The sequence below is a fragment of the Pelodiscus sinensis genome, chromosome 6 (assembly GCF_052426305.1).
Source record: "Pelodiscus sinensis isolate ZL-2025 chromosome 6, ASM5242630v1, whole genome shotgun sequence".
In the NCBI taxonomy this organism is placed as follows: domain Eukaryota; kingdom Metazoa; phylum Chordata; order Testudines; family Trionychidae; genus Pelodiscus; species Pelodiscus sinensis.
Window position 1 is genome coordinate 35356105 of NC_143057.1, and position 27661 is coordinate 35383765.

At 41.3% G+C, this 27661-nt stretch overlaps 2 protein-coding genes across 2 annotated transcripts in view; one reads left to right on the forward strand and one right to left on the reverse strand.

Moving 5' to 3' along the window:
- The window catches only part of LOC102452968 (cytochrome P450 1A5-like), a 91893-nt gene that overhangs the window by 8156 nt on the left and 56076 nt on the right, over positions 1-27661 (forward strand). The window contains 8 exon segments of the mRNA XM_089779236.1: positions 3977-4650; positions 5820-5997; positions 8539-8666; positions 8860-8887; positions 8890-8938; positions 9024-9144; positions 10333-10419; positions 11810-13504. Of these exon segments, the coding sequence (XP_089635362.1) occupies positions 3995-4650; positions 5820-5997; positions 8539-8666; positions 8860-8887; positions 8890-8938; positions 9024-9144; positions 10333-10419; positions 11810-12092 (1530 nt within the window). The 5' untranslated portion in view covers positions 3977-3994 and the 3' untranslated portion in view covers positions 12093-13504.
- Positions 22607-27661, reverse strand: part of LOC102452715 (uncharacterized) — a 68423-nt gene continuing 63368 nt past the window's right edge. Inside the window, exons 13-15 of the mRNA XM_014580963.4 lie at positions 26239-26390; positions 25408-25487; positions 22607-23143 (exon numbers count right to left, since the gene is read on the reverse strand). Coding sequence (XP_014436449.3) covers positions 23009-23143; positions 25408-25487; positions 26239-26390 — 367 coding nt within the window. The 3' untranslated portion in view covers positions 22607-23008. The remainder of the gene's footprint in view (positions 23144-25407; positions 25488-26238; positions 26391-27661) is intronic.

The following is a 27661-nucleotide window of genomic DNA, read 5'->3' on the forward strand; positions in this document are numbered from 1 at the left end:
AGATTATAGATAATGAGCTGCTAAGAGACACCTAAAAGCATAAAAAACTATCATGATTTTAAAGTAGGTTGTCAAAAACTCCCAATGCTTAACCACATTGTCATTCAAGTATGTAAGACCGAAAGCAGACTCATAACTGCAAACTTGAACCAAACCAGATAACAAGGTCTCTAACCAAACCAGATAACAGGATAATCATTGTTAAGCTCTTGGTGTTAAATAAGTCTTCAGATAATGAAATTAAGTGCATGAAACTCCATGTCTTCGCCTTTGAAGTCACTGGGCTTCACTTACATCAAACTGATATGAACCACAAATGAAAAGATGGTTGAAACTGAACCTTTGCCATACATTAGATCAAACTTCATTGCACCATGACCCCATGAGGGAGGAGACCAAAACCTAAGCCCACTCAAGGCTCCTTCATGCTGGGCAAGGGGGACAAATCCAAAGGCTTCAGCACCACGTGGAGGGGCCTGTAGCCTGAGCCACACTACCCAGTGCTGAAGCCTTTGAACTCTGGCCTCTGGCAATGGGGCTTGGGTTTCAGCCCTGGACCTCATCAAGTTTTGCACCATCTCTGGTGATCCCATTAAAACCATCCACAAACCTGACCCACAATTTGAGAACTGCTGCATTAAAGCCACTGCTGGCAAAGGTCACCTGTTAAAAAGACACTGGAATTCCAGAGACACTGGAAAAACTAACACTGCCTTTAATTCACAGACCCATTCTTAGTCTTCTCAATTAGTACAGCTAAATGTCTTATTTAACATACCAAGTTGTGTACTCAGATCCATATGATAAGGTCAAACCTCTTGTTTTTAAATTTATTGCTGTGATTTTTAACTAAACTGTAGTATTCCAGACATCCAAATATATTAACTCTTACTTTACCATTTTTCAGCTATTTCTATGAAATCAAGCAATTTTTTTCTATGGATTTCACCAAAGTTGGAGGTAGCTCAATCTGTTTTGAATATCTGCATTCACCAGCTTTAGGAATTTTGGTGCATAACATAGAAAATTATCATATAAAATGTTTTATGTCTGTCTAAATCATCATGTTTTTTTTTCTTCACAATTTCATTTTTATTTAAAATAGCAATAAATAAGGCAAATATCATCTAAGGGTTCTGCGTGCTTATCTTCTAGGCAAACTTTGTGCTGCAAATGAATTACTACATCTTCATCAGATAAGATGCCAAGTGAATACTTTAGCATGTGTTACTTTAGGATCAGTCCTAGTGAGCAGCTAGTAGTTGTGGGACAGATTTTGGCTTCTCCTTATGTGCAGGATGGGATATGCCACAAAAAAATTCCCTTCCTCTTGCATCCCTGCTCAAGGGCCAGCCACACTCTGGCTGGAGAAGCACAGCCACTGCCTATGGCTCACACTACTTTTCTTGAAGAGTCAGGATGAATAGAATGATGTCACTTTGCCCCTCCTCTGGATGGGAACTTATGCTGTGTTCTGTCTAATAAGGCAGATCGTCTACTACAATATACCGTGATCTAGACTCTTAAGAGCAATCCTGGCTGAACTATGCAGAACTCTTCCTGGAATTGTCACTGCCATCTGAACATACCTTCTGTCCCTATTCTCTGCTACTGAGCTATTGCTTTAAAACATTTGATTTGTCCTTTTCATATGTGTTCATTTTTTAAAATTGTATCTTTTGGTATATATGGCTGTGACAATTTTCTTCCACTATTTGATCTGAGGAAGTGGGTCTGGCCCACGAAAGCTCATCACCTAATAAACCATCTTGTTAGTCTTTAAAGTGCTACACAGTCCTGTTTTTTGTTTTAAGAATAGTAAGTGAGCCACATGAGTGGTCCTCCTTCATCTCAGCGGTCCGCATGACTAATGATGGGCAACCTAAAGCCTGGGACCCAGTGGGATTCCACCTGCGGCTCATGGACCTCCTGTCTTCTCCCTCCCCTCTGTGTCTCTCATGTACTGGGGCACTAGAGCCCCACGCTTCCTGCTCCTTCCCCACCCTCCCAGCACTTTTGGAGCACCTTGCTTTCTACCAAAGCTCGAACAGTCACAAACAGCTGATTTATGGCATTTAAGCTCTAGGAGGGAGAGGGAGGAGCCAGATGGAGTATGAATCAGCAGATTTGTGGTGCTCCAGAAGTGCTGGGAGGGAGGCAGAGAAGGAGGAAGTGTGGGGCTCTAATGTCCCAGCATGCAAGAGGCACATGGGGGGATAAAGAGGAGTTGCACACCACCACTTTAAAGCAAGGACCCTGAACTGGGGCTTGTGATCACAGATGATGACCAGCTACCTCTCCTACATTGCTAAATGGAAGCAGGGGAGAGATACTTGAGATCCCAGCTAAACAGGGAGAGGAATCATGGTAGAAGAGTGGGTTCATATTATGGAAAACACCGTGACTCTGTCTCAGAGCAACAATCCAGCCCCCATATATTTTTTGTTTCAAATTCGATACATTTGCATTCGAATTTACCTCAGACTTTGTGTGGATTGGGAGTAGGGTTGCCAGATGGTTTAACCAAAAATACCAAACACTTCCCCTCTCCCCCCAAAAAAAACTGTTGAGAAAAAAAAGGGGGAGACCAAAGTTGTTGAACAACAGCCAAAAAAAGGACCTCGACAGTTATTAAGCAAAACCCCCCCAAAACAACAACAACAAAAAACAAACAAGAAAACCCCCCCAGCATGGCCCCTTTAAGACCTTTTTTGCTGGTGGCCTTCTTGTTTTCTTACTCTCTGCCGGAAGAGAGCTCCCCTGTGGAACCAGGTAAGCAGGAGGTGGGGGAGAAAGGAGGGGAGCACCTTGGGAGGGTTGGGGGGGTCCAGGAAGGGCCCAGGGGCTGGGCCCAGGCCTCGTTGTTGAGTGTGTCGTAGGGTTGCCAGGTGTCTGGTATTTTCACCTCCTGGCAGGGAAAAAAATCAGAAAATACTGGACATTTTAGGTGTCCAATATTTTCTGATTTTTTTTACTGGACAGGAGACAAAAATACCAGACGGTCTGGGTCAATACTGGACACCTGGCAGCCCTAGTTGGGAATAGGAGAAGGAGAAGTTGGGGCTATTTAATGTACCTCATATTAACTGTTAAATATTCATGTGTGTGTCAGGGCCTGACTGGGACATTTAACACATTACACTTTCACTTTACTCTCAAATTCTGTTGTCTCCAAGTTGCAAAAATAAAATAAAATAAAAATAAAGTACCTGATTTTACTTCCCTGTAAATTAGATATTGAGATGCAATTAAAGAAGTCTATTAAATGTAAGAAAAAGTTGGTGTGAAGTGTTTCATTTTATATTGCTACTAGCAGGTGAGGCCCATTGTTGACCTGGAAAAGTCATTTTCCGTAGATTACACTTATAGGAAAGTTCAAGAAATTACATGTAACAGAATTTTTTCATTAATGTGCCTGCAAAAGGGAAGTTAAAATTTGTAGGATTTAAACTTAAAACATTATTCATTTTGTTGACTAATTACAGTACCATACATAGTAAATTTGAATCAGAAACCTGTAAAACTTCCATTACTCTTTCCATAACTAATTTGAATTATTTTGTGATTTGTAACAGTAAAAGTGTTCTTTGCACTAAAATGACAGTTGAATAGGTGACCTGATTTTAATTTTGTTAGCAAATATTTTTTTGAACTCTCATCATACCAGTCATGACTTTTTTCTGATGAAAAACAAAAGTAACTATTAAAACCTTTCACCAGGCATATTCTGGCATAAAAAGTAGTACATTCAGCTAATTTAAGTGACACCTTTGGTTTGTATAGGTGATCCCAAAGTATGACTTTATTTTGCACAAACAAATCCACAAACAAACAAACCCTTCCAAATATATATTGCTATATTTCCCATCTCTATTCAAGTCTACATTTATTTTAAGTATGTAGGGTTTTTGTTGTTTTTGTTTTTTGTTATTCAGTGAATACTAGTAAACAAAACTTTCATTGTTTTCTCTTTTAGGTGCTTTCACTTTTGGCAATGCTGTTTGAAGCAAAGATGTCCTTTTCAGAGGTGATGGCCACCCTTGTTATTATGGCGTTTGTTTTAATTTCTATAAGCATAATAGGTAATAAGACCAAAAGGCACATCTTCCCACCAGGTCCATGGTCACTACCAATTGTGGGGAACCTGCTTCAGCTTGGAGAATATCCTCACCTTTCATTTATCCAAATGAGGAAAAAATATGGGGACGTGTCTCTCTTAAAGCTAGGTATAGTACCTGTTGTTGTAGTGAATGGTCTAGAGATGGTGAAACAAGTGTTACTAAGAGATGAAGAGAGTTTTGCTGGCAGGCCCAAGATGCATACCTTTTCTTTCTTTGCTGATGGAAAAAGTCTAACATTTTCTGTAGAATATGGGGAGAGCTGGAAACTCCACAAGAAAATTGCCAGTAAAGCTTTAAGATCCTTTTCAAAGTCAGAAGCCAAGGTATCTACTTGCTCTTGACTTCTAGAAGAGCATGTTTGTGCAGAAGCTTCAGCGCTGGTGAAAAGGTTCTTGGAGCTTTCTTCAGCGAAAGGTGCCTTTGAGCCCACTAGTATTACCACCTGCATTGTTGCAAATGTCGTCTGTGCCCTGTGCTTTGGCAAAAGGTATGAATATAATGATGAAGAGTTTCTTAGTGTAAGGGGACTGTTAGACCCTTACTAAAACTCTGTGGGAGTTTTTGGTTCGCCAGCTCTCAGTGTCAAAAGGGGAAGGGTCCATGAGACTGACAGACCCCAGAGACAATGGAAAGCAGTCAACACTCCAGTTCAGCCTGACTGACAGGTTGGACAGGCCAGTGAGGAAAGTGAGAGGCCAGGCCCCGTCCTTCCTGTGAGCTGGGATTGTTCTGGGTCTCTCTGAGCAAGGAGAGAGCTGAGAGACAGCTAAGAGGAGCAAGCTGTGTGGACATGAAGTCCTGCAGCAACAGAGCCAGGCACAGAGAGCCCAAGGAGTGCAAGCTGTGCTGAGGGGCAGTTTTGCAGCAACAGAGCCAGGCACACACACCTCAAGGAGCGCAGACCCTGTCAGAGACTGGCAGTCAGAGACCGGCAGTGCTCAGAGAGCCAAAAGGGACAGAGAAGCAATGCAAGGAGCTGGAGACTGGCAAAGCAGCACAGCCTGCAGCTGGGTGTGGTGAGCAGCTGGGACCTGCAAAGTGTGGGGAGAGGCTCTGGGCAGGGAGATATCACCAGCTAAGAGGCCCAGCAGGCCAGACTGGGAGAGAGGTCTGGCCACTTAGAGCTTGAGGCTGTGTGGTCACTGCCAGAGCAAGCGTGTCCAGCCTGCAGCCCCCCTGCAGCACATCCAGGGCCTCTAAGGGGCCTCTAAGGAAGAGACAGTGGACTGTCCTTACACTCTGCAGACTGCTGTTTTGATGTCCCTGTGCTACAGAGCAGGGCTGTTTGTTCTCATTTAACCATTCTCATTTTTTCTTATTCTTTTCTCTTTAATCAGTTGATGTTTAATAAATTGTATTTGCTTTGAACCTTATGAAATGATCACTGGGCCAAGAAAGCATGCAGTGTGAAGAGAGCACCTCGGAGTGGGGACACCCTAACTCCTGCCCCTAGTGACTACAAGGTCGGGGATTAAGCCCCAGGAAACCTGGGCCCAGCCTTGTTGGGGTTTCGAGGACTCTGCTACTCAGGAGAGTGGAGGGGGAGCCCTCAGGATCAGGGAGGCCATGGGGTAAAGGAAGTGGGAGCGGGGACTCAGATCCTTTCGCTGGTCCATTTCACCGGGGTGGTATAGAAGCCAGTAAAGTTCCCCACAATAGCGGGACCATCCCCCCTCCCCCCGCCCCCGCTTACATTAGCATGCTTCGGATCAATGCGGATTTTCTAAAAGCCACAAGTATTATCAACCCAGGAGATTTTATGCCCTGGTTTCGTTATCTTCCAATTCCCATTGTCAAGGCTGCCCAGGGATTTTATGAGGTCTTAAATAACTTCATTGCACAACGAGTAGAAGAACATTATACCACATATGATAAGGTGAGGTTTCAAAACTATAGATCGATAACAACAATTTTGTAATTAATATTCTCTACTTGGAAGTGATAGGGGACTTCAACTATCCAGACATACATTGGGAAACTAACACAGCAGGGCACAGATTATCCAATACGTTTTTGGACTGCCTTGGAGACAATTTTTTCTTTTAGAAGGTTGAGAAAGTTACTAGGGGTCAAACTGTTCTAGATTTGATTTTTAACAAATAGAAAAGAACTGATTGAAAATTTGAAAGCGGAAGGCAAATTGGGTGAAAGTGATCATGAAATATTAGAGTTCATGATTCTAAGGAATGGTAGAAAGGAGAACAGACAAATAGAGACAATGGATTTCAGGAAGGCAGATTTTAGTAAACTCAGAAAGATGGTAGGTAAGGTATCATGGGAAGCAACATCAAGAGGAAAAACAACTGAAGACAGTTGGCAGTTTTTCAAAGGGACATTACTAAGGGCTCAAAAGCAAACTATTCCACTGCATAGGAAAGATAGAAAGTATGGCAAGAGAACACCTTGGCTTAACCAGGAGATCTTACATGATATAAAAATCAAAAAGGAGTTGTATAAAAAGTGAAAACTAGGTCAAATTAAAAAAGGATATATATAAGTTGAGGAGCCGGATCTGGCCTCTGAGCCAGTATTTGTCCACCTCCAGTATCAGACGATCTAAAGGAAATAAAATCAGCATGGAAACAAATGTGCTTAGGAACTGGTCTTTCTTAATTTCAGAAGAAAATTTCCACGAGGCCACTTCTACTAACTGATGCGTTAAAAAATAACCCTATAAACCTGGTGTCATATTCTAAAAGAGATATGTTTAAAGGAAATGCCTATCAACATTTACAGGTTTCTTTTTTTAATTTGTTCACAATGAACAGTTTTGGTCCTGAGTAATGTAAGGACCTGATTCTCCTATCACATGCACTGGTTTTACAACACTGGACCCAGCTTCATGACCTTGAGTGGAGAGACACTTCCGATTTGTGTGAGTAAGTGAGAGGAGAACCATGTTCTACACCTCAGACACCAGGAGATTACTTACAGGTTATCATGAGGAAATTTCTTGAGTGTTCAATCAGTTCAATCCCATTTACTTCAATAAGGGATTTGCCTGAGTAAAAGAAGGGGCAAAATCAGAAGTCTGGGTTCCTCCTTCTTCCGTGGCTGTCTGTTGTGATACTCCATTCTTCTTCCCCAGCTCCTCTTATTCCATCTGCAACCTATCAGCACAGCTCCCCTAGTCATCATTTCCAGCTATGAGGGGTTCGACAGATAATTTAATACAGTCCCATTACACATGATAATTTGTCTAGGCAGAATTTGTTTTTTATAATTGTGACAGATTTTTATCCATTAAAATTTTCAGAGATGCATAAAATCATTCATTTTGTTTAAATTTGTATCTATCTGAATTTTCATAATGGTGGGAGATGATTGGGTATGGGTCAGACAATTATTTGATGACAGCAGACATTGAGTTATAAATGAAGTTAAAGCTTTATATCCCTTTAAGCTCTAATACTTTCGGAAGCAACATTTTTCTTACCTTGCCTATATGTATATTTCAATTATTATTAAATGACCTTCAAAAACTAGTTTGGTGAAACTGATGTTTACCAACATCTACTGGTTAAAAATATCTTCTCTTTCCTAGACTAATCATAATACAGCTCCACTGTAATGCAGCCCCACTTCTCGTTGGTTCTCTGAAAGATTGGTGAGGTGATAATGGATAGCTCCCAAAGCTAAAGCACCAGCCCACCCATGTCCCTGCCGGCTCTTTCCTTATCCCTAGACAGGCAAAGGCATGGTCCAGTACTGGAAGACCTTTCATTTGGGTAGATCAATAGTACAGGACTGCAGGATTTTACCTTTTACAATGATGAGTGGCAGAGAGATTTGTCTAAAGGCACAAAGGGCAGTTAGACAACCAAGTTGCATTGGGAAGTCAGGCTACATGTTGCGTAAAGCAAAGTCCATTTAGCCTGGATATCTGAGTCCAATAATCTTCCAAAGTAAATCTACAATATAATATCTATATATTATTAAACAAGCACTCAGATGAATTCAATTATCTGTATTTTTTTTTTCCATTTCAGGAGTAATCAAATGAAACAAGCTTTCCATTTCTGCTAGGAAGAAGTACATATTTTCAGTCAACATTTGATAGAATGCTGCCAGATTCTCATATAAAATTTAACTTAATTGATTGAACGATATTATTCTGGATTTACAGAATTTAAATGAGAGCAGAGTCTGGACTATATTTTTTAGAGCTACTACTGACTATTGCTTAATTTTGTTTTTCAGAAATATACAGAAGTCAGTACTTTTCTAAACTAAATTTCCATGCGTCATGACATAGCTTTAAAAATATTAATTGTACTTGCAAGAATAGTCTTAGCAGGAATTTCCAAGATTCATATATGCTCTGTGAATTTCAGGTTAGAACACTACTTGCTATAGAAAGTTCTGTGAAAGCTTTTTGGATGAAAATAGTATCACAGATTTTGTTTTTGTTTTTTAGAATCATCTCAGAGACATTACTGATGCTCTAATAAGTTTAAGGAATGACAAAAGACTTGGTGGAAAAGCTCCGGTCTTATCTAATGATAAAATAATAAGTACAGTTAATGACATCTTTGGAGCTGGTAGGTATTAAAAAATACAACCAACTTTTTAAACTCTTGAGAAATTTTAAGTGTAGTTCAACTGGCATGTAAATATTTTATACCAGTGCAACACCTCCAACTTCCTTTATGATTTGTGTGTTTCATCTTATTTGTATGATGGCAGTAACCTGGTGATCCATTTATTTTGCAGGGTCAAAATTGTATTGTTGATACAGTTTCAACATGTTGTTTTGGATTTTCCTATATATTTGATTAAGAACCCAGACATTCAGACAAAAATTCAAGAAGAAATTGGTAAGGTATTTACTTTTTTAAAAAATGAAGCCTTTTGCTGTTTTCATGAACCATGTTAAACATTCCTGGGTTTTTTTCTTGGAAGATGAAAAGATTGGACTCAGATCACCTAGATTTGATGACAGGAAAGATTTGCATTATACAGAAGCTTTCATAAGTGAAGTCTTAAGGCACACTTCATTTATACCACTTACCATTCCTCACCGGTAAGAAGCAAAACGCAAGCTTGTTTCTGTCTAAATAAAATAAGTTGGAGAAATAATTATCATCCTTACTTTCTTCATTTAAGACTGAAATCCCAATTTGTCTATTTTAACTAGACACAGGGTTAAATATTTGAAGGAAATTAAGTATTTGAATACTGTTATAGCAATTTTCAGAGGGGTAGAGATGTGAGTCTGTTTCAGCAAAAACAACCAGGAGTCCGGTGGCACCTTAAAGACTAATACATTTATTTGGGCATAATACATTTATTAATATTTAAATAGCCCACAAAAGCTTATGCCCAAATAAATTTGTTAGTTTTTAAGGTGTTGCAGGCCTCCTGGTTGTTTTTGTTATAACAGTGCCTCCCATCCACTGCTTAAAATGAGCACTTTAGAGCAAATACTCAGCATCAATTCATGGAGTTTCATAGAAGTAAAATAGAACTCTATTTATTTACACCAACTATCTTCATCTTACACCATAGATATTTAGGGGCCCATTCTGATCTCTCTTATACCAGTATAAATCAACTGTGTCTAGACTGGCCAGTTTTTCCGGAAAATCAGCCGCTTTTCCGGAAAAACTTGCCAGCTGTCTACACTGGCTGCTTGAAAATTTCCCCAAAAGCACTGACTTCCTACTGTAAGAAATCAGTGCTTCTTGCGGAAATTCTGTGCTGCTCCCATTCAGGCAAAAGGGCCAGTGTAGACAGCTCAGATTTGTTTTTCACAAAAAAGCCCCGATTGCGAAAATGGCGATCGGGGCTTTTTTGCGGAAAAGTGCCTCTAGATTGGCACGGATGCTTTTCTGCTAAAAGTGCTTTTGCGGAAAAGCGTCCATGCCAATCTAGACGCGCTTTTCTGAAAATGCTTTTAACTGAAAAATTTTCTGTTAAAAACATTTCCGGAAAATCATGCCAGTCTAGACGTAGTCTATCTGAAGTCAGTTGTTGTACACTATGTATATGAGTATGAAAGCATATTAGGCCTTTAGTTTGCAGGAACAGCTACTGTAGATAAAGGAGATCAAATCTGGTGCCTCATGACATTGTCTAGCATTCAGTAATATTAAGTATGATCATCTAACTCATTAGATATAAGCATAGGGATGAAAAAAGTTTTATTATTTTGTTCCCTAAATGTTCAGAGAATTAGCATATGTTGATGTGATACATTTTCCTTTTCTAGTGCAACAAAAGAAACCTTTCTCAGTGGATACCTCATTCCCAAAGACACCGGTATCTTTGTTAATATGTATCAAGTAAATCATGATGAGTAAGTTTCTGACAATTTCATTTGTATGTTTCATAATGACATTTGGCACTTTATTAAAATCAGTATTTTTACTATGTTTATAAGAGGATAGATTGTGTTCACTTGGGCATACCACATATAAAATAGTAATGTACAAGGATCGGGAAGTAATCTCATTCTCCTCAAAATAGTTTATGAAGATGATTAGAACAGGGACAGAGCCATTAGGATGATTAGAACCAATCTTCGGGCTACGTAGTACAGTATCCTGTCTCTAACAGGGGTCAACATCAAAGCCTCCCCGGAACCCGCCCAAAATTCACCTGATCAATATATATGTCTGATATGGTGCTGAGATTATTTCCAGACCCACGCTGTAAAACAAAGCCTGATAATTGTGGTAATTTTAGCCTAGATATTGCAATGCCCTATGCTTTTCTGGTAAAGGTAGAGTCAAAATCTTCAGCTGAGTGTGAAGAGTTCTCAGTGCAGCTGAATTGGGGATGAACAGGTGTGTTTAGGCCACTGATACATTCCTCAAATTCTGGGGGTGTCTGCCTAGGCCCTGACACAAGTCAAAACTTCTCTGTTTTATATCTGCTATCCCTGGCCCCAGGGAGTCAGCCCTACAACTGGAGATCACTGGGCTACAGGGACACCCAGGCCACACAAACATGATGCCTCTACCAGTCCAAGGAGTACCCAAATGGACAGTTAAACTAGCTTTAGGACTGGTTTTCACCAGATAAATGAGCAGGAGGTTTGTTATGCTTTGTTCTTTACCCATTGTGGCCCTGAATCTGATCTTGCTAAAACAGAATGTACCTCAATGTAATGCTGTTCACTTCATTGGACTTTCTCCTTTATGCTGGTCTCAGTGAGAGCAGAGGCAAGCTCCATTTATTAATCATTACCTGAGGGAGGGAACATTTCTTCCAGATTCCCTTTGTGTAGTTTCCTTCCAATTTGCTCTGTCAGTGAATCAGGGATCCCCACATTGTGATCTTTAGGGAATCAGGACAACCTATGTGGAGAACCCATGCCTCTGGACTGATCTGTTATTTACCCACTGCAGTCTCTACTGGGTGCAGGTAGATATAGCATGCAGCCCCACAGCACTGTCCACTGCTATTCAGGTTCACCCATAAGGAATCGATTCTATGCATGGATCAAGGGAAAACAGCCAAGTCATGCATGATGCAACAAAATTCCATTATGTGATCTCTTTACACAAGTCTGTGATTTATTGAAAAAAAAAAACCAATGCAAATTTCATTTCGACTCATTTAGAAACTCAGATGCTCCGGTTGGCATAAGTAAATTGATTTATTTAGAAGTACAGGTTCCGTGTTTCTCTCTTTGTTTTCTGTACATGTAAGGGCATCTAAAAATTCATTTCTTTTTTCCATAGAACATTATGGGAAAATGCTGATTTGTTTAGATCAGAGAGATTTCTGAATGAAAACGGTGAACTCAACAAAGGCCTCGTTGAAAAAGTTTTGGTTTTTGGAATGGGAATAAGAAAGTGTTTGGGAGAGGACGTAGCTCAGAATGAGATTTTTATTATTCTTACCCCCATTTTGCAACAGCTAAGGCTTCAGAAATGTCTTGAGGACCAGCTAGATCTGACTCCAAAATATGGATTATCCATGAAACCTAAACCATATCAAATTCAAGTGGCACTGCGTACCTGAACAGTACATCCAGAGGAGCTGCACTTTAAAACATAACTATCACCAGTAAATTAGTGTAGGGAAATCCATTATCCATCATATAAGTTATCCATTTTCAAGGCTATTGCTTTGCATTTTTAATCTAAAGTGTATACAATAATCACAGTATCTTTAATCATCTTCTCTCTGATTATGCTAATGTCAATTAGTGACAGGTTATATTATTAACTCTTTGAATAAATAACTTTGTTTCTAACTGATTATTTTAGTGCACCTGTTCTCACTAATTTCCTAAAATAAAGTTTAAGAATACTTTTCAGTTTTGATTAAGAAAGTCAATGGTTATGTTAAGTGAAATCTTCCCCCATATGGAAATATTCCATGTTCCCTCTGACTGATGTTTCTTTTTTATTTCACTGCCTTAAACTTGAAGATTCTTGTAGTTGCATGAAGTGTTTTCCAGTGAGGGCACTTCTACGAGGACATTAGAGTATATAAAGAATGCATCAGAATCTGTCTTTCCTGTCAAGGTGAAATGGTATTTTCTGCATGATACATTCAGTAACAGTTTGGACATGAAAAGACCAAACTCTGGATCCCAAACCAAAGTCCAAATAAATAGACCTTGCACAAACAGTCTGCATTGTGGTGTAAAATCATCTCCCCAGGAAGTGAAGCACCTGTATAGCATCTCTGTAGCTGTCATTACAGCCCTTGGGCTGTAGTAGCAGCTGCATTCACTGTGCCATCATTTACCATCCCATCTGATTAACCTTGCTCAGTTTCAGGTTTGGTTTCAAAATAACCTTTCTCAAGCAGCCAGGCCTTGCAGCACCACATGAACTTGGTAATATCTCCTTGACAATGAATCCTTCAGGAATATCACATTTTCCAGGGAGGGGATGTGATTTCTGATATATAGAACAAAGAACTCATTCCTTCAAAGCCTGACTCATTTCCATAAATATCCAACTTGCCTTCCAGCCCAGGACAAAATGTGAAGGAAGGGGAGACTCTCTTCTGGTTCTGTTAAGGCTTTCTTCACTCTAGGAGAAAGCAGTGTTGGCAAATAGTCAGGTTCTCAATACAGCATTTCCCCACACAAAAGATGCATTGCCTCAAACATCAGCACTCTCATAAAAGCAATAATAATAATAATAACAACACTTTGATGGTGGGAATTTACAGCTGTCAGAAGGGGTCAGGTAGTGGTGTATATCATTATAGCCTGCAAGGACATAGGGCAGATTTGCCAGGTGCATTTGTTTTGGAGTCTATTAGTATGAATTTCACTTCATAAGCAAGAGGTGGGAAACTGATTGATTCCAGTCTGAAATATAGAGAGGCCGAAAATTTCTAATCACTTCAGTAAATGGAAGAGAGCAGTGGAGTGAAACAGTTCATTGGGACCTAGAGTAGCATGAAGAGGCATAGTAAGAAATCTATCCTATGTATTGTATGGTTCCCCCTGAATAATGTTTAATGTATTTGTCTTGTGGCATAGGGGAAATGCTAATAACAAACAAAAACCTGAGGTAGAGAGAAACTAAGTGATACAGGCAATTTGTGGTAAAGTAGTGGTTTGGATTTATATTTCCTAAAGCTGGGGTAAGCCCTTTAATCCTTCTTCCCCTAAGTACAATGTAATTATAGCATATGTGAAAACTAATGTTTTAGTAGCTGCACAAGATCTAATCCAAATTCCAGTGAAGTCTTTGGAAGTCTCGCTACTAACTTTGGAAGGCCTTAGACCAGGGCTGGCATTACCATGAGGTGAACTGAGGCAGCCGCTTCAGGTGCCAGACTGTGGTGGTGCTGGTGGTGGGGTGCCACTAGGACCCAGAGTGTAGAAAATTGTGTCTGCTGCTGGTGCATATGTAGGTAGCAGAGCAGTACCATGAGAAGAGTATACCAGGAAGAAGGCAGAATTGAGACATTTCAAAGTTTTGGCCAAAGCGAGGGGGAATAGGGGCATCATTTGAGCACCCCCACCTTCAGTTGCCAAAATGTTGTGGGCTGGCCCTGCCTTAGACTAGGCCCTAAGTCAGAAGGGAAGAGAGATTATTTAAGCTTCCAAGCAAAGCAATTGTAGGCACAAGTAGCTACTGGTTCTAAGATGTTAGAGTAGCTATTACTTTTTAAGTTCATGTCTCACAAGTAATCACACTCTTCTGCTGCAGCATGCATCATGGGCTGGGATATGGAAGGCATGGCTAAAGGGTTGTTTGCTTTTGTTGCCCAAATGTTTGACTTCCTGATATTTGTGTTTTGTATTTTTTAAAATTGTGATAGGTTGGCATAAGTGCTTTAGTAGGAGGTGCCTGGTAAACACGATTGGTACAGTAGCCATTATTTGTTGTAACAGTGTATCCTGTAATCTTAAAGAAAAGGAAGGTGCAATACTTTGGTATCCTATATAGAACCATAGAAGGATGGTGGGGTGAAGGAGTAGCCCTGAGTTGGGATCAAGTCATATCTCCTGGACCAATTTTGCATTGGATTTGGGCTCAACAATGAGTTAGGGAAGTTACCATTTCTTTGAATTTTGAAGTTTGCTCATGATAGTATATTTTATTCTGCTGCACATAATAAAGGTTACGAGATGCTTAATGGATGAGAGAAACACATAGTGTGAGGTGGCACAGATCTAAAGTCTGCTCTGACTTGTGGCAGTGGACTTGCGTGTTGCAACATTGAGAGAATTGATGGGAAGCCACTTTTTCCCCTTTCTGACCCCCTCCTTCCCCCCCCCCAGCAAGTTGTACCAACTGCTTGTTGCAGTTTGTGTCCTTTATACCATTCTTATATATCCTTTACTTGTTTCTCCTCCATGGATTAGTGAGGATGCCAGGAGCATTCCTATAACAATTCCTACTTGAATGTGTTTGTATGTGGGGGATGGTTATTAGCACTGAAGGATTGGCATGTGCATCACTGAGTGGTGAAAACACAGTAGGGCTCTTTTCAGCTGGAGAGTCTCTCTAGTTATTTATGTCATCACACTTTCGTCTCAGGCTCAATACTTTACTAAATACTATTATTAAGGACACTTACCCTGCTTGCTTCAGGTAACTAACAGAATGACTTGGGGCTTTGCATTCCCTTTCTATGAGTCTTACAGAGATAAAGTGAGCTGATGGCACAAAAGATGATTGTTTTGGAATGGGGCAGAGATGACCTAACAAGGGATGCTTGCTAGGAAACCATTCTTAATTGTATTCCTTAAAATAGGCTTGTAAACACATTCCTAGCAAAGCACGATCTCATTGTCATGTCTCTTCTTTATAGAAATGTAACTTTTATCTTGGGTTAGCATTTAAATTCTGTGGAGGGGAGGGGAGGTTTAAGAATTTTCAAAACTTTGTACATGCAGTAACAAATCAATGCAAAGCAATCGGTTCCCCTCTATACTGTTCCAGCTAAGAGGTTGCTTCTAATCTAGAACAAAGAGAATGGCATTAAGGATGAAGCTTTGGCATTTAATTCTGAATGTACAGTACTTGGTTTTGTGGCTACCACCTTCCCTAAAATTATCAAAAATCATGGTTTTTTTTTTTAAATCCTTCTAATTTTTTAATCAGTTAGAGTTCACACTTTCAGATTTTTTTTTCCACAGTCATAAAGGTTTGAAACTTCTATTTACATCAAAATGTGAGCTTTCTTTATTTTATTCATTCATATTACTTCAGGAATTGGGCTTTAGTAAAATTGTTCAACATTATAAATCAAGGCAGTGTTTAATATGGTACCTTACATTTAAATTGTTAATATCTGATTTTTTCCTATGGGTTATTGCAAAGTTAACTCTGAAGTTCTTGGCTTTTTAATGGTGGTTGTACTGCTTTCACCTCTTCTTAAAGTTAGTTGTGCTATCATTTTGCTCAGTACAGGGAAAAGAGGTTCTCTCGGTCTATAGTTCAAAAATTGGCATACTTTTCTATGATTTTTTTAATGCGTTTGTTTTCTCTCTTGTATTTGGTACCTTGCAATTTTACATGAAAGCTTTGGCATTTTAATTGCATCAGTTGATTTTTCGGGGGCGAGGGGAGCATACTTAACATTTTCTATTAGAACAATTTTTACCCTTTTAACAAAATTGGTACCATTTTCATTTTTTAACAGGCTTGATTCATTAGAAAAATGCATGCCCAAGGAAAGAATGGTAATGATGGAAGTCTGAAATCTGCTCTTGTCTTGTGTGTTTTGTTAATACTTATACATTATGTTCCTTCCCTTGTTAACATAAGTAGGCCCATAACGATGACTTGGGTCTCACAAAATATGGGGTTGCTTCCTTAGTTGATGGAAAAAGTACATTGCTAACTGCCTTGAATCATAAGTCTGATGAAGATGTTGCCTGTTGTCTGCCCCGCTAGTATGGCTTCTAGAAGCAAAAAAAAATCCCAAATCATGCCAATGTCATGTCATCTAGTCTTTGGGCCATTCAGTAGGTAGATGAGAATAAGAGTGTCCAGTGTAACATGGGGTATTACAATTGAAAGTTCCTGGCATGAGATCCTATGTTAATAAGAAGGAGCTGTTTTAGGAACACTTGCTGTAAGATGTCTCAAAAAAATTAAAAGGGATCATCTAGGGTAGCTTAGTTGTTACAAGTGCAGTAAAAGAGGAGAAATGGAATTTATCTTCCTATATCTTCCTTAACACAGAGAGCTTTAGTGAGCACTCATGACTTTTATAGTGGGGGAAATTGAAAAACTCTAATAAATGAAATGCAAACACAAATTACAAAGTACTTTGCATACCTTAAGGAAAGGTGACCTCATGAGCTGGGAAAAGTGTATACACGTACATCTTAGAATTTCAGACTTGGCTGAGAGATTGTGACAGCCATGTGTTCCCAATCAAGCAAATGCTGTTTATTAGCCGGAGGAAAGAAAACAATTTTCTACAATGTGTTCCTATCCTACTAATAGTTCTGATGGCCTGCTGAAGTGATGCCTATATGATAGTTTCTGAGCCTATACTGTAGCTCCATCTGCTGGTTGCTTTTGGAACATCGCTCCTTACATATTGAGGTCTAGTAAGAAATGAATAGCATACTAGCCAAAATCACAGATACCTTATTTCAGGGGGAGTGATTCTGTGTGATCATATGTTGTAGAAGCCTGCAGATGTAAATTAACTGTCATCTATTCATTCCATGTAAAGAGCTAAAGAACAACATCTGTAATCTGCTGTATATTAGAGTTCATGGGTCAGTCAGTCCATCCATGAGTCTAGGGCTATGTCTACACTGGCCCCTTTTCCGAAAGGGGCATGTTAATTTCACAGATCGTAATAGGGAAATCCGCGGGGGATTTAAATATCCCCTGCGGCATTTAAATAAAAATGTCCGCCGCTTTTTTCCAGCTTTTAGTAAAGCCGGAAAAGAGCGTCTACACTGGCCCCGATCCTCCGGAAAAAAAGCCCTTTTCCGGAGGATCTTATTCCTACTTCAAAGTAGGAACGAGCCCTATTTGTTCAAGATCTCCTCCTAAACAGTAAGAGCTAGGACCACCAAATTTGGTATGTAGCATCCTCTTATTATATCTTAAAGCATGGTTAGGGTTTGGTTGTGTCAGGACAATGAGATGTGCATGGAATGTGATTGTTTCTCATCAAACTGAAAGGCAGGGCTATGATAGCAAGGACAAGCGGTGAGGAGACCTGTGGCACCTTATAGACTAACCGAAGTGTTGGAGCATAACCTTTCGTGGGCAAAGACCCACTTCATCAGATGTATGTAGTGGAAATTTCCAGAGGCAGGTATAAATATGCAGGCCAGAATCAGGCTAGAGATAACGAGGTGGATCCAATCAGGGAGGATGAGGTCCACTTCTAGTATCTGATCTGGAGGTGTGAATACTAAGAGAGGAGAAGCTGCTTTTGTAGTTAACTAGCCATTCAGAGTCTTGAAGATGAACTGTAGCTCAGCAGTTTCTCTTTGAAGTCTGGTCCTGAAATTTTTTTGCTGCAGGATGGCTACCTTTAGATCTGCAATTGTGTGTCCAGGGAGATTGAAGTGTTCCCCTACAGGCTTTTGTATATTACCATTCCTAATACCTGATTTGTCTCCTTGCCACTTTTGCAGATTCAGACTAACATGGCTACCCCTCTGATACTCGATAGCAAGGACAGTTATACTCCTGAATGATCACAGGGGGTATCAAGCAAGTGCATCTCCAATAGCCCCCACAGTGCTGCGGAGCACCTTCTGGCCAAGTTGCATGACCTCCACTGCCCTGGGCCAGCCCAGAACAGCAGCTGGGCAACAATTCACAATTTTTTCATTTCATTTCACCTTATTTGGTTGATGAACTATCCACAAGCCACTTGTTCTCTCCTTGAATATATTCAAGAGTCAACATCAGTAATTCTGTAAATACATTAATTCTTGGTTTTCCAGTTCCATGCCTATCACATAGCCAGTTTCAGCCTTGCTTAGGGCTCAGAAGCCATTACCTTTCCCTCATCTGTGCCTAGGAGTTCTACTCTCTTTATTTCTCCTTCCTTTTTTTCTCTCTAAGCTGGAGGTGGCAGCCAGTCACTTTTGACACCACATCATAGCATAGTGAAGACAGCAGTACAGAATGCTGAGAAACATGACTGATTGTGACAGAGCTAAGTGCTTTATTATTAAATCAGAAGTGAAACAGACCAAGCTAGTTAGATTTCTTTTTTAATATATAACCCTCCCCTCCTCCCCTAATTTTACAAACACTTCCATATTTTACTTTCTCCAAGTTAAAACTGAGACTCGGTGTTATGAGATCTCTCTATTGATAGCCCCTTTTGACCAAAGTTTTGAGCCAATATTCAAGGTTTTTAGTGTTTCCATTAAGAGGCATAATTGATAATGTAGTTAGAATTTCTTTCCAACCCCGTTTATTTACAAAGAATGCACACAATGTCCTGTTTCACTGGACACAGTAGGAATCAAACAGCAGGAAACAATTTCCTTGCTTAATATTCCAAGCCTCTTTTCTATTATATTATATTCCAGTCCTCTACTCAAAAACCTCTCTTCACTTTATCTCGCTGTCATGCTACAAGTACTTATCTGGTTATCCTTGACTTTCTGGTGCCTTCTGCCTGCTTCTTTGGTGGTTCTGACTGCATCTGTGTTCAAACAAATACAGGTCCACCAAAACCAATAATCAGCTCTCTATGTTTGTATTTAGTTCCAGTGAACATACCTTCCTTATGGCCTGTGGTTTGGGTGGTGGCTACTATTGTTTTAGCTATCTTCTTGAATGAAGTGTGTCTGTTACACCTGTCCGTTTCATTGAGCTTTCACATCAGTATAATTGTGTATTTATAAACAAGGTGCTAGTAGATATTGCTCAAGTATACCTAGTATAAAGTCTCAGAGGAGTAGCTGTGTTGGTTTGTATCTGCAAAAACTATAGAGTTCTGTGGCACCTTAGAGACTAACAGATTTATTAGGGGCGTAAACTAATTCAATACTAAATTGATAACATTGAATTGTAAATGAATTCCTGTTCATCTGTCTCCCTTTGTAATCATGTTTTAAAATTATTTTGTAGAAGGATGGCTACTCAATCCATTACTGAATGTCCAGGGAGGTTAAAGTGTTCCCCTTCAGGTTTATATAAGTTGTCTGATTTGTGTCTATCTATTCTTTGGCATAGAAGACTGTCCAGTTTAGCCAATATACATGGCAGAGGGCCATTGCTGGCATGTTAGTGGATGAGCTCTGATGGTGGGGCTTATATAATTAGTCACAGTTTCCCTTCCTTGGGTATTCACATCTCCATACCGAATGCTGTAAATGACCCACTTCCACCCAGACTAGATTTGCTTCATTAACAAAAGCAACTTTTTCCGTATATATAGATACCCCTCCTACTTTAATTTCCACTCCAATTCATCTGATGAAGTGGGTTTTACCCATAAAAGTTAATTTCCTAATAAATCTTAGTGTTTAAGGTGCCACAGGACTCTGTGCTGTTTACACATAGTATAGTTCCTGGGTTTCCTCATCTAGGACTGAAAATTCTTGTGAACTACAAATGACTTGCTTTGTCCATCGGCACATAATGGCCAACATTTCTACTTCTAGTTGTACTGAGACCTACAATTTATTTTAAAGCCCATTACAGCATGTCCCTGAATGGGGCTGGCCAGTTATATTAACTGACTCACAGATTTGGACCCAAATTCATTTTTAGGTTATCTATGCTATCTCCTGCAACAATTCACTGATAGGAAGCTTATTTTTACCTTAATTTTCTTTCCATTATTTCTAATGTAATCAGTGTTGCTCCTCCTGCTCCAAACATTCTTAAATAAGCCCCTTTTGTCCTTAGTTGTGCATGTTAGTCTCTTTACACCAGGATCTAAAAGAGCCTGGGTCAGTGTAAATACTATCAGAAACCACATCAGACCCCTGTGGTCAGCGAAGTGCCTGGATTTTTCTCTCCAACCACCTTCAGATATATAATGAATTCTTTGTTGCAGAGCATGTTAAGACTTTTAAAACTTAAATGCTACCCTAATGTGAAGTTACATTTAATAGAAGGGCCAAAAGACGAAACACCCATGCAACATCATAGACTCCCAATAACCTGCAAGCTAACTTTATGGAACTAGTTGTGCTTATGTGAAGAGAGGCAGAGTGAGACGGGGGGACACTGAGGAATTGTGACGGGTATTCTGCTCCTATTTGATGATGACTCAATATTACCTTTGGCTTAGAGGCCCTCTTGAGCTGTGGAAAGTTCCCCAAGAAGGGTTTGTAGAAGTACAGAGTTCAGGGAGCCACAGTTCTTAGTGCAAGTATAGGCCCTAAGATCACTTGGCATATGCAGGAACAGCCTTTAGCCAGAAGGATGTTCTGCCTGTTACAAGATTGAGATTTAAGGTTGTTACATGTACTTTAAACACAAGAGAGTTTGGCAGATAAACCTCTCAGACTTTTTTTTTAAATTCTAATTACAAAATGGGACAGGGAAAGAGAACTGTGGAAAATCATCCATGCCCAACCAGAAGCATATTTTCTGTTGCAGGATACCAGTTAGAGCGTGCATAATTATATAAGCCACTTGGCTTGAGTTCAGCAATTTTTAGATGCTGTTTACTTTAAAATAGAACAGAGCCTTATAGAAGCAACATTTGTTGGCATGCAGCTACAATCTTCAGAATAAAAGAAAAAGGGTTTGTTTTTAGACCTACTCTTCAGACTGCAAGAACAAGAGACTCGTGACTTTTTTTTCTCTAAATTCCAGCTCTTGTCTCCAATCAAATTATTCCAGTTATAAGTAAGGGAGCTATGGTTGACTGGTCAAATGAGATTTAACCTGTTACTTAACAATTTGTAGGGGCTCCTTTCACCTCTACACATACACACATTCTATAAACACTACTGTGGCATGACCTTTATAAATAGCTTTTCCAAAGACTCAGTTACAATGCTGAATCAAGATTTTCTTCCTTTATTGTATTAAAGGATTACAGGCAAGGGGGAAAACAGAATGGAGAAATACATGCATGCATGTTAGTACTGGATGGCTATCTACTATGCTTGGCTTTATTTCTCAGTCATGCAGCATTCAGTCACATACAAACACAAAAAAGGAGCCAACACTAACATGAATTTGAACTCTCATGGAAATACCATTATTTAGACAAGCTTTTCTAAATATAAATATGTATGTACAAAAACCAACAAACTGGGATGCAGCCAGAACAGTGGGTTTCTTTTACTAACAAACAGAATCAATGATGAACCATTTGTTAAACTCTCTATTTTCCTGTTTTGAGCTGGCTGGAAATGTTTGAAGGTACAGTTTCTTTACAAACAAAATGCAAACATTATCTCTAGTTTTTTAGCTTTAGTCGTGGTGGGAAAGTTTCTATCAAAATTTTGCTGAAGAATGAACATTGATGATTTAAAAAAAAACAACACTCATTCACAAGTGTGTTTGCAAAAATAAATTTCTGATCAGTTCTATTCCTGTTAATCAAAGTTGGGCCCTTATATACCTTAGGTCCTGATGATGTGATAGGAACAGTATGGATGCATCTCTTTAGTCATGCAAAGATCCTGTTAAATTAGTGGGATTGTGGGTGGCCATAAGGGGGTCACACCCATGTACCGTATATTCCGGCGTACAAGACGACCTCTGAAGTTAAAAAACATCCCCCAAAAATCAGGGGTCGTCTTGTACGCCGGATGCCCCACCGCCGGAGCCCCTCCGCGGCTTTGAAAGCCTCGGGGGAAGCCGGCGGCGGGGCATCCCAGGCGCGCATAGGCTGCCCCCCCCGCCGGAGCCCCTCCGCGGCGCGGAGGGGCTCCGGCGGGGGGGCAGCCCATGCGCGCCTGGGATGCCCCGCCGCCGGCTTCCCCCGAGGCTTTCAAAGCCGCGGAGGGGCTCCGGCGGGGGGGCAGCCCATGCGCGCCTGGGATGCCCCCCCCGCCGGTTTCCCCCGAGGCTTTCAAAGCCGCGGAGGGGCTCCGGCGGGGGGGCAGCCCATGCGCGCCTGGGATGTCCCCCCCCCCGCCGGCTTCCCCTGAGGCTTTCAAAGCTGCGGAGGGGCTCCGGCGGGGGGGGAGCCCAGGCGCTCCTGGCAGCTTTGCTCCCGGTGCCTCTGGTCTGCTGGGGACCATCTCCAGCAGACCAGGGACACCGGGAGCAAAGGAGGCGGAGGGGCGCTGGCGTATAAGATGAAACCCTATCTTTTAATTAAAAAGATAGGGGGTCGTCTTATACGCCCAGTCGCCCTATACGCCGGAAAATACGGTAATCCCATTGTAGGTTCAGACTGGATTTTAAAAAATATTGAAATACTTCTAAACTAGGGGTCACATTTCTAGAAACACCAAAGTGACTGAGGAAACAAGTCCCATTGAAAGCCAGTGGGACTTAAGCTTGTGTGTCATTTAAGTGCTTTGGAAAGTTTTGCTTATTCTGCAATCAGTTTTCACTCCAGGGTTCTTTCACAGGGTGCTCTTTTACTCCACACTTTCCATATGACACCTTCACATTTGTAACAGGGGCCTCTGTCCAAGGCTGGTGGATCCCTTGCTGCTCCTCTGTCCCATCAGCATCCTAGAATATTAATATTATTAAACTAACCAATAAAAACTTTATAATTCACACTCAATATAGCAAACCAACCAGGCACCAATGGGGAACCAATCTAATGTCTAGACGAACTAGCATGGCTGTAGGATTCCAATGTACGTACAGCCATATGTGAAGCCTTTGGGGAAGGATTTGGGGTGAATAACCAGTAAATTGGTATGGGAAGGGTGACACTGATCTGGAATAGTAACTGCTGAACTGGACTTAAAAGGTCATTTGCTTTTGGTCTTTGTTTGATATTAACAATGTCTTGGTATTATTTATGGGAGAGAGAAAATTCATAGTGAACAATGTTTGGTGGTTGAAGTAGGATTCCAGGCAATGGGGGGCGGGTCTCATTGACAGCTCTCTGCATTACCACAGGAAGGAATAACTTATGTGGGGGAGCAAACCCCACTTGTCATGCAGCAGAAAATGGCATTGATTTGTTGACTAACATCACATTAAAGACGTTGAATCACTTACTGAGGCTTAAGGTTCCTTTCCTCTGGTGTATTTTGCATTGGGTCCCTTGCATCACAATGAACCCATTTGATTTCAGTCAGGCTTTGCTACAATTTACACTTTGTTTTAGAATGAAGTAGTGTCTAAATCAGTGTTTCTTAAACTTTAAGACTGAGGAACAGCAAACAAGATTTTTTTTTTTTTTAATGGGGAAGAATCAAAAGGGAAAGCCTCCAGGGAGCATGCTTTTATCCTTGGGGTGTGTGTGGGGATCTCAGTTCTCCCTCCCCCCCCAATGCAGCAGGGAACCCAGCACAGCTGCAGCACCAGGCCAGGCTTCCCACTGGCAGGGCGGCGGGGGGGAGGGACAGGGGGAGAGAGTAGAAACCCCAACTGTCCCTGCCAGATTAAACTCTGCCACTTCCCCAGCAGGCTGGGGAGGGGCGCAGGGGAGAGAGAGCAGCAATGCATGGGGGGGGGAGGGGTGAGCAGAGCCCAAGCGCACCCCGAGGGGGGAGGGGGCAGCAGAGCCCGAGCACACTGCAGGCGGGGGTGGGAGTGGCAGGCCTGAGCTGGGTTCCCTGCAGGCAGCAGTTTTAAAAGGCCAAGGTCTGGGAGCAGCCCCTTAGCTCTGGCCATCCCTCCTGCTCCCAGCAGCAGCGGATGCTGTGTGAACTGCCGCCTGCACATGTGGAGGAGGAGGCTGCTCAGCAGCAGAGGCTCCGTGGGACAGGGGCCATCCTGCGAGCTGTGGGGGAGAGGAGGCAGCCACAGCAGGAGCTGTCTACGGACTCTGCAGGGGGTGGGAGAGCATAATTTTTTTCTGTTTTCTCCATGGCACAGCTCTGACTGCCTCATGCCACAGAACACAGTTTCAGAAATGCTCGTCTAAATGGCACCTCATGTTATGAAGTAGGCAATCCCAATGACTGAAATTCAGACTTGTGTACATGTTTATAAGTCCTGCCCTTATCTACTCTGAGTGTCCAATCTTAAAAAGCTGAATAATCACCAAGACATCAACAAGATTCATAGGAGAAAATAAGTGGGTATGCTACTGTAAACCCCAAAGGATCAGTGCTTTTATTTGAGTTATGATTTTTTTTTTATTATACATGTGCTTAGTGGTTGATGTTCAACACCTCTTAAAAAGGAAAATAGATTTGCCTAGATCTGTGTGTAGTTCTTACTGAGAGCTCTCTTTCATGGACAGGCACATCAAATGAGGACAGATCATGAAGCTCAAAGCAAGTATATGATAGAGGTCTATAAAATCATGGAAAAAGTGAATAAGGAAAAGTTATTTACTTATTCCTACAATAAAGAACTAAATGTCACCAAATGAAATTAATAGGCAGTAGGTTTAAAACAAACAAAAGGAAGTTTTTCTTCACTCAGTGCACAGTCAGCCTGTGGAACTCCTTCCCAGAGGATGCTGTGAAGGCTAGAACTTTAACAGGGTTCAAAAAAGAGCTAGATAGATTCATAGTCCATCAATGGCTATTAGGATAGGTCAGAATGGTATTCCCTAGCCTCTGTTTCTCTGTAAGTGGGTGACAGGGGAGGAATCACATCAGGATTACCTGTTATGATCCCTCCCTCTGGGGCATCTGGTATTGGCCACTTTCGGCAGACAGGATACCAGGCTAGATGGACCTTTGATCTGACCCAGTATGGCTGTTCTTCTGTTCTTATCCAAAGCTTAATATAATTAGAGGAGGGTTTTATATTTTCTTGATAATTCCTCCTGCTCTTCTGTACTAAACACATTTTAAACACATTACCTGGAATTTTCTTTTGAGTATTTGCACAGCTTCATCTGGAAGTTGGCTTTTCTCACCATCACACTTTTTTTGGTCGGAATCTGGTCAGGGTCACAGTACAATTTTAAATTACTATAGTACAGTATAAACCTTTAGCAAATCAAAGCACGTGGCCAGTGTTCAGTCAAGTTTCCAATATTCCCCCTCCCCCAAGAACATGTAGCTCTGTGTGCATGGAACATTTTACCTACATGCTGTTGCCGACTTAGGGAAAAAGCGAACTGAATGTTTTGGCAGGAATGTCATTGTGATACTTCTCTACTGGCCCCATTAATTTCTCTCCTTCAGAAGGAATTTTATGAAGTCAAAGTGACATAAGATTTAGTCTTCCCATAGATGGTCTGAAATAGCAGTGTGAACGGAAATGTGAATTTCTCTATCCATTTCCTGATGTATTTTATTCATTACCAAGTGATATAATCATTTTGCACCCTTCTGACAATTTAAGGTTCCATCATCCCTATAAAAACCTCCATCTTGTAATACTGTAGTGTCACCAGCGCATTTTGGTTTTGAAAGTGTAAAAAAGACAACCAATGTTTTAACTGTATTTCCAAATTATGCTAGACCCATGAGTTTTTTACTAGAAAATTAAGGAATGGAGTAAAAATATATGGAATCTTTGCTGTTTCATGCTTTTACTACCTTGTAACACAATCAAATGCAAGTGTCTTGTTATAACCAAAAATATGCTATGACATTGGCATCACTAATAAACATGTCATACAATCTCTAAAATTAATTTGGCTCAGAACAGTTCAGCTCTTGTGAATTAAAAGGAAGCTCTCTCACCTGACAAGGTTAAATATGGACAATGTTTACTAATCCAGTCTGGGATTTCCCCCTTCTGGATACAATCCAATGCAATCTTCTCTGTTTCAGCATGTTCCAATTCAGACTTTGCATTTGCAAGATTTCTTGAAAGCTTTACTGAAAACTGTTCCCTACAAATGTATTCAGAAAGTCAAGGTCATTAGAGATGTGTGGTTTTTTTTGTTTGTTTTTCTTACATTTCTACTACAGGTTGGACCTCCCTGGTCTGGCACTTTTGGGACTTGACGGGTCCCAGATGATGGATTTTGCCAGCTCAGGGGAGGTCATTTCTGGCCCCCTCCAGCTTTGGCCCCACCAATGGCCTCCCAGCCAGCTACCCCATCTTGCTGGCCCCTGCTGCCCCTGTCAGCCACACATGGCCCTGCTAGGCAGCCCTGCTGCCTTTGCACACTGGGCTCCTGCTGTCACACTGGGCAGCTCCACTTCCTGTGTGCACTGGGCTCCCTCTGCCTTATTACCACATGTGGGGCTCCCACTGCCCTGCCAGCCTTCAGGGATCCCAGGTGCTAGCTCTTCATGGGATTCTCTGGTCCAAAAACCAAATGTGGTCCTATTGGAACACAGATGTTGCCACCCAGAGAGTCCTGATTAAGAGAGCTTCAATCTGTAGTCAGCACAAAGTGTACTGGAGGAAGGATTTTGAAAAAAGAAGTGGCAGAAAAGTATTGTGAGGTTCTAGATTCCTTCTAGTTTATATTGCTATGACTACATGGCAGGGGTGGGCAATAATTTTTGATGAGGGGGAGGGACCACTCCAAGAACTTGGAAAGTAGTCCAGGGCCTTACTCTTTCATGATACTCATAGAGGTGGTGCGGGGTCTGTGAGGTTAGTGCAGGAGGGAGTTTGGGTGAAGGAGGCAGTTGTGACCTGGGGCATTAAACTAGGGTGCAGGGGGTTGGATTGTAACCTAGGGCAGGGAATTGGGTTGTGAGCTAGGGCAGGAGATGACTGTGATGTGGGGTAGGGGATTGGTGTGTTGCCTCTGGGAGGAGGCATCAGTGCAGGAGGGGGGCAGAGGATTTGGGTATGTGGCGTAGGGGGGCAGAGGGTTGGGGAAGTGGGGGGGCTGGGGTGCCAGAGGCAGCCTCTGTCCAGGGAACTTAGTAGCAAGCAGCTGAATCTGCCTCCCTGCCTGCCTTGCACCCCACACAGGCTGCAGCTATGTGCTCTGTGAATAACTAGGAGCCCTTTGTGCTTATTGAAACAGGTGGTTCCCATTGGCCAGTTTCTGTCCAGAAGCCGGCCAATGGGATTGTGTTGGTGGTGCGAGCAGCTCCTAAAGCTCCTCCCCCCTCCCCCCCCATCCAGGCTCAGTTTTTGAAGTGAAAACACCCCGCAGCCACATTTCTGACTGGAGTGAGGCAAGTGGGGAGCCTCCTG